Raw genomic sequence first — 13,923 nt, 5'->3', positions numbered from 1 at the left:
AGTAAAAGACGAAGGTACGTTCTGAAACGTAAAGGTTTAGAAATATAAAAGCCTTGATATCATACGGTTTATATTTACCTCTTTGAATATTTTTTTAGATTTTCCGTTCCCTTTTAGTGCAATGATCTGGGTCAAATACTGACATGCTTCTATGTTGTTCAACTCTTAAATATTGATTTCTAAATTGAAAACAAACCTGCGCATTAGGAGGTTTAATAAACTGTTTAGAGCAAAAAACTTATTGAACAATTGCATGGATATTTAGGGAACCATTCCATAAAAAATATATAGATCCCAGCAAAGCTTTTTATTGTTGTTTATTATTTTCGGTGGATTATTTTATCAAGCTTGTGAAACAAAGAAAATCTCTGGGCTAAATAAATTTATATGATAATACTAATTTTAACGATAATGATTTTGTGAACAGTTAATATAAAACGTGACGAGTGAGGCAGACAGACAGATTGTTAATGTTTTCAGAATTGTACATTTCCCATACCTTTTTCATCACTGATATAAATTCTGTATCAACAGATGTATCGTAGTCGTAAAAATAGGTAACACTTTAAATCATTTTATTGATAAGCTTTTCAATGATAAACTTCCAGATTTCTATATTTATTTACAGAAATGGATTGAAACGTTCTTACTCGGGAATAATTAAATTCTCCACAGCGAGAGACAACTATCTTGCCATTTGTTGTTGGCAATAAATCCGACTGGATGAAAATCCGGATGGGTACGGATCGAAACAACGTCGCGTCGGTAAAGGAACAAAACTGCCACTCCAGTCGTGGTCTGAGATTTGCCTTCACCCTTAGGACTCGCTGGAGCGGTGCGACCTCGCTGTTGCCCATTTATAACTAGTTCTAGCGGAATATTGCCGACAACAGGAGTTACCCAGGTTATCACATAAACACCAGTGACAGGTATTCTATAGGAACTACTGTGTCGGATGTAACCCTCCCAGGTATCTGTAATTACTCTGTCAAAAGGTAAGACATGGAGTCGTCCCAGAGAGTTTCCATTTGTCGTTAAACAAGCATGGAAAGCAACTGGCGTGGAAATCGCTGAAATAATAAAAATGAATAAAAAATATACTCGTAAGTCTAGCTCGTTTATTCATAGAGCTGCCCATTATATGTAAAAAGAAGAAACTTATTTTGTCTTCAGGTACACTCAAATTAATTTTGTATTATTATCTATTATTTTTCATATGCATGTATCCCTATGGTCCTTGTGAAAACCTTCACATGTTCTTTTGAAAAGTAAAAAGAGTGACATCGTAATTACATGAGCAAAAAAAGTTCTCACAAAGCTAAGCCATCAATAGGTATAAAATTAATTTTAACAAAGGAATGCAGAACAATTTTACATGTTACAAACGTTATATGATTGAGTTATTATTTATTTAAGAATTCATTTGTATATGACACTTTTTAATTATATTATGGTTTCTTATTGCCACATAAAAATATACTAGGTAAGTGTACACATGATACCACAGATGTTCGGAAATTATTGAACAACTTACTCTCTTAGTAGAAAAGATAAAACCTTGAAAATTTACCAGAAAGTAAACCAGCATAAATATTATAATTGTAAAAAATTTCCTAGTACATAACACCATTCGATCATTTCTGGTAAGATGACAAACTTGTATGTCAAGTGACCCGTTTAGGAAAGGTTTAATATCTTCTAAATCCCCACCCCCTCCGTTAGTTGATGCATTTGATAGAAAAAATACGGTAAAAAATAGAGCTAAGTATCTTTTTATGTATCTTTCAAATCCTTTCAAATAAAAAAAATATAGATGTGTTCAACGATTACGACACTTAAAACATTCATTAGTTACTTATTTTTGCTATTACTCGACATATCCAGCACACAATTAAAAGAATACTCTGAAATTTTATAAAATATTAATTATTTGGTCAAAGAACGAAAAAAAAAATTATAACTCATCCTGGGAAAATTCAGGGAACTTTATTTTTATAATCTTTATTATTATTTAACGCGATTGGTGAAATTTTCTTTACGAAAGGGTGACTGAGTCAATTATAATACAAATATAATACTATATATTTTTTTTTTCGTTTGAATCTAATGCTTTATATTGAAAATATTTTCTTTTGTGGAAGTGATGAATATTCATGAGGTAGGCGGGGTTCGAAGGTGATTTCGGTTAGAATATGTTCGAGTAGTTTTCATTCTAACGATTACGGACGACACGAAAAAGTCGACTAGGCCGAGTACAATTCGAGTGCGCATGAATATGAGCATCTTTTTAATTTCATGCAAGAGTAGGACTGGTGCAAAATTGTAACTTCTTCTGAACTGCGTTTTTATACAAAATTAACGTTGTATGTAACGTTTATGAGTTGAAAAATTGTTATTTTATGAATTTGATTGGGTAAAATGCTTAAAAAGCGCTTATTACGTCATCGTTTCCCGGTTTTTTAAAGACCTATTTTTATTTATGACCGCAAGGTTACTGGAAAAGTAGACAGGGCCTAATTAACACAGGTGTTATTTACCTGGAGTGAGTAATTTTAAGTTTATTTAATTTAAAGGGGCATGGTCACGATTTTGGTCAAATTTTATTTTTCTGTTTTTATTATTTACGATGCTTTAGGAATGCATTTCTAATGATCAAATGAAATTTGGGTGCCAGTCGATGAGTTTTAAGCAAGATACAGGGCTCACAATTTTTCGTCATTTAAACAAGGCTCGTGCCCTGTTTTTGTTTACATAGGTTCAATATACCAGTAAAAAATCTTTTTCAGGCTGATTTGTCTAATTTTTTCTTCATTTTAAGCATTTTAAAATAAACAGTTCTTAACGATTAACACATTCATTTGAGGTCTAAAACTGGAATTTTCATTTCAACATTCAAATTGTAAACAAACGCTTTGTTTACATAGCGAAGAATTGTAAGCTCTGTAACTCGCTTATAACTCAACAAATGACACTCAAATTTTGGTTGCCTATTAAAAATGTCTTAATGAAGCATTGTGAATATTAAAATCGAAAAAATAATTGTTGACCAAAATCGGGACCATTTTTATTTCAACATTATCTCTGAAGTTTTATAAATAGATGATATCATATATAATTGATGAATTGATAATTTTCTGTCAGAGTCTGGACAAACCGTCTTCCATTAATATTCTTGCGGTAATAGGCTGTTGAATATTTTTTTTAAGTCAACGAGAACGCATAGTAGACATTCTTTGAGGAAACTCGGGCCGTTTTTTATATCGTTAAAGAATAGCTTGTACTGCTTCATCAGAAACGTTTCTATTTTTTCTCTGGGGCAGTCTTATTCTCTTTACAAGCACTAAATTCCCTCTTATTCAGTTCCAACAACTAATACGTTCTTAGGTATCTTACTTTGGACATATTTCTCTTCGTGATGCAATCATGCAGTGTTAAAGTAGGCCTACCGATTCATTGCAAAGAAATGTTTAAAAATACGAGATATTTGCGGTAGATTTAAAAGGGAATGATGCTCGTTAGTTAATTGAACCGCTAATTGATATCAACACATCCGGTCTCGGCGTCCAGCTGACAAGCTTGGCCAAACCTGTCAATCAGGGCCCAAGCTATTGTTTCTTGTTTGATTGACAAGCGGTATGTCATTGATCTAAATGCAGGTAAATTTTAGGGGAGGAGGTTTAAAATAGGGTCTTTATACTATGCATAAAGCCAATGAAAAAAGTATATTTATTAGCTCATTTATTCGAGGCAGCGATGGATTTTACAATTTAGAATTTATTGACACAGCATTAGGAGAAACATATTAGCATTTAAAAGTGATATTTCGTTAAAATATAATTTCATTAGCCAATATATACCACAATGTGCCAATTTTTTGGAGAAAAAATCAACTGGACCGACCTACAAGTAAACATTTTTTCAGAATTTCACCATTTGATGACTTTTCACAATTGTTTTCCTATATTTGAAAGAAAATGTAATACCTAGGGCAGAAATATAAAAACAAATATGAAAAAAAAGTAAAAATTTAGCCCTTTTATGACAGCGCCATGGGGTCCCAAAGTAAAAAGTGTTAACTTTCGAGACGACCCCCTAGCAACTCGGTCAATAAATATTTTTTAAATCTTAACATGATTGATAAAGTAGTAAATCTACATGCAAAAATAATTCATCAAAATATCTAGGTTAGGTATAATTAGACTAGGTCTCATTAAGAATGAAATGTTTCATTCTAAAGATTGTGAACATATTAGCAAATACGCATATATGATGCACAATTTAAGTGTTACTGACTGGATGCTTAACAGGTAGACAAAACTCGGTATTAACGGATGAAAAAATGTGTGTTATGGTATTTTGTAAGTGAAGGAATTTTGTGATGAGCGACTACTTGTATCGGACGTCATTGCACAAAATGATGAATATATAAAAGAAAAAAAAGGTTTCAATGTTATGTTTTATCCGATATGGAAGTATATAAGAACAATGATTTAAACAACATTAACACTTACCTTTATAGTGGTACGACCAACAGCAAAGTGGAAGGAGAAGTGTCACGAAAACAGCGGCCCGCATGGTTCTAGTTGTGTTTGTTGGGTGAGGTAGCGCAACAGTGGGAACTAATTTATAAGTCGGGTATGTCAATAAAATCTATATTGCGTTTCTTATGTAACACGTATGCCCCAATGAATTTCCAACTCCGCCTTTATAAGTTGTCCATACATTTCGGAGTAATTTAGATAAACATGCTTTATAATTGGTAATCAAGGCAAAAATATTTTAGTATTTGAAATAACTGCCACTTTTTCCGCAAAATAGTCATACATTTACAGCTCATATTGCATACATGCATATTTGCAAATTCATGATAATCAAAAACATATTACCAATTGGGAGGTTTCAGTTAAACGAAGCAGTTTGATTGAGTTTCAATTTACAAGTATATTTAAAGAAAGGAACACGTACATGTTTTCTTGACCTAAGCATATTAGACTGAAAGATTTGATCCAATTCACTTAAAATGGACAAAATACCAGCTTAAACGGTGTTCTCAGAAATTCAAGTCCTGTTAATAGACAAAAAGCGTGTAAGCAGGTATTTACCTACCACGACTCATTTTCGTGTTGTAGATGTTGATATTTTTATGTATATTTTATAATAATATATAATTATAAGTTATTCAGTTAGTTGTTTATTTTTTGTTCAATATCTTGAAGTTTGTTGTTTTGTTTGGGTACAAGAGGTTCTCTGTTTCATTTAAGGAATGTAAGGAAACTGGTGAGGTGCTTTTAATTGTCCGGCTAGCGTCAGTTTTATTTAAGGTAGTCCCACAGGCTAAGATGACTTGTCTTTGATTTAAGATATTGGACATGTATAGATTGGTGGCTTCAGTACAAATATATTGCTCATATTTGTCAAAAGCAGAGGAAAACCATAACTATGTCAAAACACTTGGTGGTAAAAGTGGGGGGGGGGGGGGTACTATTGAACTTGTTTCTACTATTTTGCCCAAGCTATTGTTTCTTGTTTGATTGACAAGCGGTATGTCATTGATCTAAATGCAGGTAAATTTTAGGGGAGGAGGTTTAAAATAGGGTCTTTATACTATGCATAAAGCCAATGAAAAAAGTATATTTATTAGCTCATTTATTCGAGGCAGCGATGGATTTTACAATTTAGAATTTATTGACACAGCATTAGGAGAAACATATTAGCATTTAAAAGTGATATTTCGTTAAAATATAATTTCATTAGCCAATATATACCACAATGTGCCAATTTTTTGGAGAAAAAATCAACTGGACCGACCTACAAGTAAACATTTTTTCAGAATTTCACCATTTGATGACTTTTCACAATTGTTTTCCTATATTTGAAAGAAAATGTAATACCTAGGGCAGAAATATAAAAACAAATATGAAAAAAAAGTAAAAATTTAGCCCTTTTATGACAGCGCCATGGGGTCCCAAAGTAAAAAGTGTTAACTTTCGAGACGACCCCCTAGCAACTCGGTCAATAAATATTTTTTAAATCTTAACATGATTGATAAAGTAGTAAATCTACATGCAAAAATAATTCATCAAAATATCTAGGTTAGGTATAATTAGACTAGGTCTCATTAAGAATGAAATGTTTCATTCTAAAGATTGTGAACATATTAGCAAATACGCATATATGATGCACAATTTAAGTGTTACTGACTGGATGCTTAACAGGTAGACAAAACTCGGTATTAACGGATGAAAAAATGTGTGTTATGGTATTTTGTAAGTGAAGGAATTTTGTGATGAGCGACTACTTGTATCGGACGTCATTGCACAAAATGATGAATATATAAAAGAAAAAAAAGGTTTCAATGTTATGTTTTATCCGATATGGAAGTATATAAGAACAATGATTTAAACAACATTAACACTTACCTTTATAGTGGTACGACCAACAGCAAAGTGGAAGGAGAAGTGTCACGAAAACAGCGGCCCGCATGGTTCTAGTTGTGTTTGTTGGGTGAGGTAGCGCAACAGTGGGAACTAATTTATAAGTCGGGTATGTCAATAAAATCTATATTGCGTTTCTTATGTAACACGTATGCCCCAATGAATTTCCAACTCCGCCTTTATAAGTTGTCCATACATTTCGGAGTAATTTAGATAAACATGCTTTATAATTGGTAATCAAGGCAAAAATATTTTAGTATTTGAAATAACTGCCACTTTTTCCGCAAAATAGTCATACATTTACAGCTCATATTGCATACATGCATATTTGCAAATTCATGATAATCAAAAACATATTACCAATTGGGAGGTTTCAGTTAAACGAAGCAGTTTGATTGAGTTTCAATTTACAAGTATATTTAAAGAAAGGAACACGTACATGTTTTCTTGACCTAAGCATATTAGACTGAAAGATTTGATCCAATTCACTTAAAATGGACAAAATACCAGCTTAAACGGTGTTCTCAGAAATTCAAGTCCTGTTAATAGACAAAAAGCGTGTAAGCAGGTATTTACCTACCACGACTCATTTTCGTGTTGTAGATGTTGATATTTTTATGTATATTTTATAATAATATATAATTATAAGTTATTCAGTTAGTTGTTTATTTTTTGTTCAATATCTTGAAGTTTGTTGTTTTGTTTGGGTACAAGAGGTTCTCTGTTTCATTTAAGGAATGTAAGGAAACTGGTGAGGTGCTTTTAATTGTCCGGCTAGCGTCAGTTTTATTTAAGGTAGTCCCACAGGCTAAGATGACTTGTCTTTGATTTAAGATATTGGACATGTATAGATTGGTGGCTTCAGTACAAATATATTGCTCATATTTGTCAAAAGCAGAGGAAAACCATAACTATGTCAAAACACTTGGTGGTAAAAGTGGGGGGGGGGGGGGGGGTACTATTGAACTTGTTTCTACTATTTTGCCGACTAGGACCAAAATTTTAATATATATATATATATATATATATATATATATATATATATATGTAGATAAATAAAGCCTTGGTACAGCAATATATATATATATACAGGTTGAATGAGTATATACTTTTAGTGCCTGTTAGATTATGTTTATTTGGTACACATTCCGTTTTCCCAATGCTTGCAAAAATACCATGTTAGATTAGTTAAACAGTATGGAGGTATACATGTTCAAGAGACTATCAAACAAAAACTTTCTGGTCAATTTAGATAATCTATATTTTGTTGTTAACTAAATATATAACTCTTAATAAATGTTTCATAAATAGAGTATGCAAACTGTATAATTTTCTAGAAATTTCCAAAAATTTTTGGAAGGTCGTGTGAAGATAAGATGTAATATTTTATACATTTTTCTGTAAAAAATCAGTAAGGCTTTTTCATTTAACAACTATCATAAGATCTTCTATCTATAGATGCCAAAATATTTATACCTTTGTTTTCCTACAGTGAGCTTCAGCTCACAAGGCCACAAGGTCCAGGAAATCATCAGCCAAATTTTAGCACAATGGAGCAGAATCAGATAATTTATTTATTTCTGCACCAAAATACACTATATTAGGTTATAATTTAAGAAAATTTTAAAGCTTAAATGCTTATCTTAGCAATGGGTAGACATTAGAATAGTTGATGTATATTTTCTTTTCAAATCATTTTAGAGATAAAACACATTGAAATCAAAGAAAGGAAGGACATTGGCTTGTCTTACACTAAATTGATGAACTTTTCTGAGCTTGTACATGACCTCTACAGTACATAAAAAAAAATCTTTACTCAAATATTCCCAACAGTTTGACATCTAGCTTGCTAACCCCTTTCAAGTACTTTCAGTACTTTAATTAGTATAAGAGATGCTATAAACGTATATCTTCGGCATGTCAGTCCGACTTCTCTAGTAGAGCACAGATCTGAAGCTACACGTGCAATGTCTTATAAATAATATCTGATCAAATATTGGCTTAAAGGTATTGTACAAGTGAACACAGTGTTAGATAGAAGATGGCGAAGGACTCGTATAACCAAGGCCCGAACCGTATGACCAATCCTCAGTTCTACCTTTAGTTGTATATAAAATTAATTTGAAATTCATTTATATTCTACATAAATTTTATGAATATAACATAACATTAAGTCTCTTGGAACACGCTTACCGGGATCCATGTCAGCAACGATGATGATACAGTTTTTATATGGTTCAAAAATTTATCATCGAGAGCAAACGTTTCCAGGGTACTTAGTGTAACTTTGATATTTTTTCTATTTTAGTTAAAGATCCTTTCTTAGGATGTAAAAAGCTTGTAGCATAGATTAATACATATAGATGTTATAAGCATGCTCTTTAAAATAACAATTCGTAATACGCATATTGTCTTATTAACTTTCGTATTACATGTTCATTTACGCTCGTGGGATTAGCTCACTAGTAAATAATGCATTTATAACTCCAACTGCCTAGTAATTATACACATGTCAAACTGTATTTTTTTTTCGTCCAACTTTTGATTGATATACTTTGGATGGTTTTACCTGCATATAAGTTTTCTGTGGGTTTTCTTTATGTAATTTGCATCTTTTACCCAAGAGAGGGATTTGTATAGGCCTTTTGGCTTGTTTCCCAATCTTATTGTTCACTTGGTCAATTATGCGTACCTGCTATTGATAAATTCAATAAATATTGTTTAAATTAAACAAAATATAAAACAGGAGATAACGGACTATGGAAGCATACAATTTTTATTTTTATTTAAACAAAACAAATGTTATTATGTTTATCCAGTCAATAACAGTAATAATAGTTACGTGATGTCTTTGGATAACCTCATTCACCTGTACCACCTGTTGTAGTGCCACAGCAGAGACAACCCCCACTCATAGCAGGTCTGTGTATTCAACTTAACAATACCAAACGCAGTTTTGTTGTTCTGTTTATTTTATTGCCACAAAAAAATCATTAGGATGATGACGGAACCAAAAAATGATTCAGACTTAATTTTAAAAAAAATAGATCAGGCATATTAATATAGTGCTAAATTCATAGTTAGACTTACTTTAATATAGACCCAGTACATTATTAGGGTTAAACTATTGCACCTATTTTAGGAGGCTGGGTGGTAAACAAATAACCCATCTGATCTACCTTCAATGTTTGATATGATTTATTTTGCTATGAAATTTTTATTCATAGAAGAAAAACTCCATAAATTTTAGTATTTTCCTTTATCTTTATACTGTTATCTTTATAGCTCCACTTTAATACGGTCTAAAAATGGCCACGACCGCCCAGCTCTCTTAAAGTCCTATAAAACCTTTGATGATCTTTTAAAGGACTTGGTTTTTAAAACGGTTTTTGTTATTTTTTTCCACCTAATCTTAATTGTCTTTTGACAGTTCTCATACTGCAATATTCAATGTTTTACATTTATATCTAGTTATACTTTATCTCTTTAATACAAGAGGCCCATGGGCCACATCGCTCACCTGAACAGCAGTTCCTTGTGACATTCTATTTTGTAGCATATGCTTTTTCTATTTTAAAACATTGAACCCCTTTATGGGGCCGCAGTATTGGTCCGAGGTTTATAGTTGGCTTTAACAACATAAATGGTAACATAGGAATGAAAATGTGTAGCACTGCGGCGGGACCGCACGTACACAGCCTGAAAAAATGAATGTAGAAGAGTTCCACATCAAGAGGAATAACTCTCAGACTGTACAGAACAACATCAAAAAAGATAACTCTTGGTTCCACTACATTAGAGTTTACACAATTTGAAGATTATTGCATAGTAATCTCACAAACTGTAGCATTATAGTTCTCGAGAAAAACTTTTAAAAGCATTTTCAATATATCTTTCTATGTTAAACTTTGAACCCCTCTTGGGGCCCCAGTATCCTCGTGTGCCCAGTAGTCGTGCGCTTAAGAAATAATCTGATTTATTGAGCGGTTAAGATTATTTGTCAAGATAATTAAACTTACTGAACTGTATTCTGATTTTCTGTGTATCTAAAATACATTAAAGTGCTTTGAAAAAGTGCTTTAAACAGCTAATTATCGAGGCCGAAACGAAGCGAGGAATTATGGTCGCCATCTTTGTTTGGAACCAGTAGTCGTGCACCCGGATATGCAAGCAAAAATGAGGCCAAGAAAAGTAAATTTTGTGTGGTTTGTAACTTTTTCATTTTGATGTCACAAATAACATATCAAATATATTCTTAAATATCAACATATTCCAACAAATGCTATGAAAATTTAACAATAAGTTAAATAAATTATGTTTCATAATCTTGGTGAATTTCATCATTTCACAACTTATGATACAGTCATATACAGGTTAATTTGTATTTCAAGATAACAGATATTTGATACTATCTTAAGAATCACATTAATTTATCAAGATCAAGGTATACACAAAATCGAAACTCAAATTCTTCTCTATTTACAGTGAGGGCATAGATAGTGATCCCCTATCCGGACTACTCTGATGTCAGTGCAGTAATTTAAGTGCACCCAATGTCTACATTTGTCACACTGTACCCACTTTACAAAAATAAGGAATGTGCTATTTCGAACAGCATGTGGGGTGAACATTTTACAGATACAACACAATTCTTCCTCAGAAATAGAGACGTCCTCAGAGTCTTCGGATAGGAAGTATTGCCTTGAAGATGTGTTGTCAATTGGCTGCACATTGGAGGGTCCAGGTTCCTGTGAATGACCTTTTGTTTGAGGAGATGTTTTCCTTTTCTTGTTTCCACACTTTGGACTTTTACCATTCTTCGTAGAGGTGGTAGGGAGTGTCTGATTTTTTATGTTGTTTCTCTGTTTTGGGGCTGCTGCTGCTGAAACATGTTCCATAATTTTCGCTGATACCTCCGGCTCAGTAATTGCTCTGCCTGATGTAATCTTGCTCAAGGTTTTGCGATCTTTTTTGGCCTTTAATCCCTCTGATTTTATACGAACAAGCTCTCTAGTTCGCTCTGCAAAAAAATCCTGACTGTTGTTGTTTTCATCTGCATCCAAATCAGAGTCGCTCTTGTCTTCTTCCTCGTTCCTTTGAGTCAATACCGAAGAAGGGGCAAGAGCTTCTGCTGGCACCACATCAGCATTAAAAGGATAAATTCCACACTTGCGGAAGGCAGACTGAAGATTTTGAGCTGATAAAGCTTTGCTGTATGCCTGGCATGCTAGGGCACAAATATCATGTTTGGTGATTACTGTTGATGTTGCTCTCATCTTTTGGTGGCACAAATTGTTATAAATTTTCTGTAAAGGGCCATAGCAACCAACATCCATGGGCTGAAGAATATGACTAGTGTGCGCTGGCAAAACATGCAACACGATATTGTGTTCCTTTGCCCATTCAACAGCTGCAACTGAAACGTGAGACCTATGTCCATCTAATAGCAGCAGAACTGGTTCATCGAGTCCACCAGGAACATAATGAACAAAGTGGCTCTGTAAATACTGAAGAAATATAACAGAGTTTGACCATCCACTCTCTGTGACATCACCAGCTGCTCCAGGTGTTGAACCTTCCATCAACTCGGACCTCATCCGCATGCCAGGAAAGACAAAATATGGTGGAATGGCAACCCCAGAGGCACTACCACATCCCAGAATGGTAACCGTAGAGGATTTTCCTGTTGTTACAGCTTGTGGCGTGTCTCCAGTGCCGGATACCACTGGAGGAGGTGCATGGTTGAGTGTGATCCCCTTCTCGTCCACATTAAAAATTCTATGGGGCTTATCAAATAAGTTGTACTTTGTGAGGATCGACGACAGTTCAACAAAGTATCGTTGTACATTTCCTGGATTCGATGATTTTGCGCGTTGATACTCCAATGCCCGTGGCTTAACAACCTTCAGATCTGGCCAACGCTTCATGAACCCTCTAAATCATTTTAATGTGAGAGGTTTCTGCTGCTTGGTTCTCTTGCGTAGCTGAATGGCAAAGTCAGATGCCATATTGGTCACCTCTTTTCGGGTATACCCATAACCAAATGAGGCCATTGCTTTCAAATGCGAAACAAGCATAGCCTCCTCTTCTTGTCCAAGCAATGGTGCTGGCCCCATAGTTACCTTCTCCAGGTCTACCTTCCCTTTGACCCGGTCGCGAAGAGTTTGGGTTGGGACATTATACTGCTTTGCAGCTTTGCGAACACTTGTCCCTTTTTCTTTGACAGCTAGATATGCATTTATGAGTCGAGTTGGACTGTACTGTCTGAATTTACTTTTGGGTTTTTTCTTTGGGATCTAAAAATATGAAAAGGGATTTGACTTTTTAATTTTTCTTCTTAATACAAAGGAATTATTCTATTCAATGAATAGAATATTGAACATTTCTTATAGATTTAAACTGGACAAATATTTCCTGATTAAAATCTAAATCCATTCAAATAATTTTTTTTTAGTATAGTAAATAAAAATTCAAATATTTTTTAATTCAAATTAAAGGTATAAAAGTGTTTTTCCCTCAACTAAAATTATTGTTTTTAGCCCCTCTCTCAATTAAATTTATTCCTGCGTTATAATTACGTCTACAAAAAATGTAAGGAATATGAACATTTTCATAACCCAACAATTAAAATGTTTGGCCTGTAGAAACAATCGATACACATTGTGACCTCTACATTTAGATATGCTAATTAGCCATGTGCCTTTCATGTCTAGAATGTACGCTTCAACCCAGTAAACATGCATTTTTATAAATAGTAAATTTGGTATTAACAAAATGGCGGATATTTCACATAAAATATATGTTTCTATAATTTCCTACCTGTTTATTCCGCATATTTAACTCTTCGTTTCTGTTTATACGCACTGGATATCACCCTTTCAAAATCAGCCGTTTATGACGTAATATTTTGGCACGTGACCAAATACGACAACAAACAAGATGGCGCACGACTACAGGGCACGCACGACTATAGGACCTTCAACCATATTAGTACAGTGCCAAAGCTTTATTTATTTGGAATCTACATTATTTAGGGATGCTTGCATAGTAATCTCACAAGCTGAAGCAATATAGTTCCTTAGAAAAAGATTTTTAAACATTTTCCCTCTATACTTCTATGCTAAACTTTGAACACCTCTTGGGGCCCAGTATTAGATCGAGGGTCACGGCTTCTATAATTTCGAATCTACACTATTTGAGAATGCTTACGAAGTTATCTGACAAATTGAAGCATTGTATTTCTCGAGAAGAAGATTTTAAAACATTTTCCATATATACTTCTACATTTAACTTTTAATCCAGCTTGGGTCCCCAATATTAGTCCAGGGGTCACTATTTTAAAACTATTAAACCTACATTATCCAAGGTTGTATGCATGCTAGTAAGCTCACAAATTGAAGCATTGTAATTCTTGAGAAGAAGATTTTTTAACATGTTACCTGTATATTTCTATAATAAACTTTGACCCCCTCTTGGGGCCCCAGTATCG

The 13,923-nt window shown here is 33.5% G+C and overlaps 1 protein-coding gene and 1 pseudogene across 1 annotated transcript; both read right to left on the bottom strand.

The window, feature by feature from the left end:
- Positions 1 to 558: 558 nt before the first annotated feature.
- On the bottom strand, positions 559 to 4,624 carry LOC128189886 (uncharacterized). Its single transcript, XM_052861673.1, has 2 exons — positions 4,512 to 4,624; positions 559 to 1,070 (listed from the first exon to the last, which is right to left on the bottom strand). The coding sequence occupies exons 1-2, from the start codon at positions 4,573 to 4,575 to the stop codon at positions 661 to 663; spliced, it is 474 nt and encodes a 157-aa protein (XP_052717633.1). The 5' UTR covers positions 4,576 to 4,624; the 3' UTR covers positions 559 to 660.
- A 6,619-nt stretch (positions 4,625 to 11,243) lies between these two features.
- On the bottom strand, positions 11,244 to 13,268 carry LOC128186465 (uncharacterized; annotated as a pseudogene).
- Between the last annotated feature and the right edge of the window lie 655 nt (positions 13,269 to 13,923).

The sequence above is a fragment of the Crassostrea angulata genome, chromosome 6, assembly GCF_025612915.1.
Source record: "Crassostrea angulata isolate pt1a10 chromosome 6, ASM2561291v2, whole genome shotgun sequence".
In the NCBI taxonomy this organism is placed as follows: domain Eukaryota; kingdom Metazoa; phylum Mollusca; class Bivalvia; order Ostreida; family Ostreidae; genus Magallana; species Magallana angulata.
The sequence above is the reverse complement of the archived record's forward strand: the minus strand, read 5'-3'. Positions and strand labels throughout refer to the sequence as shown.

Coding starts and splice junctions, on each gene's coding strand:
- LOC128189886 (XM_052861673.1), bottom strand. CDS start 4,575: ATGCGGGCCGCTGTTTTCGTGACACTTCTCCTTCCACTTTGCTGTTGG. Junction 1,071..4,511: donor TTGGTCGTACCACTATAAAG/GTAAGTGTTAAT, acceptor TTATTATTTCAG/CGATTTCCACGCCAGTTGCT.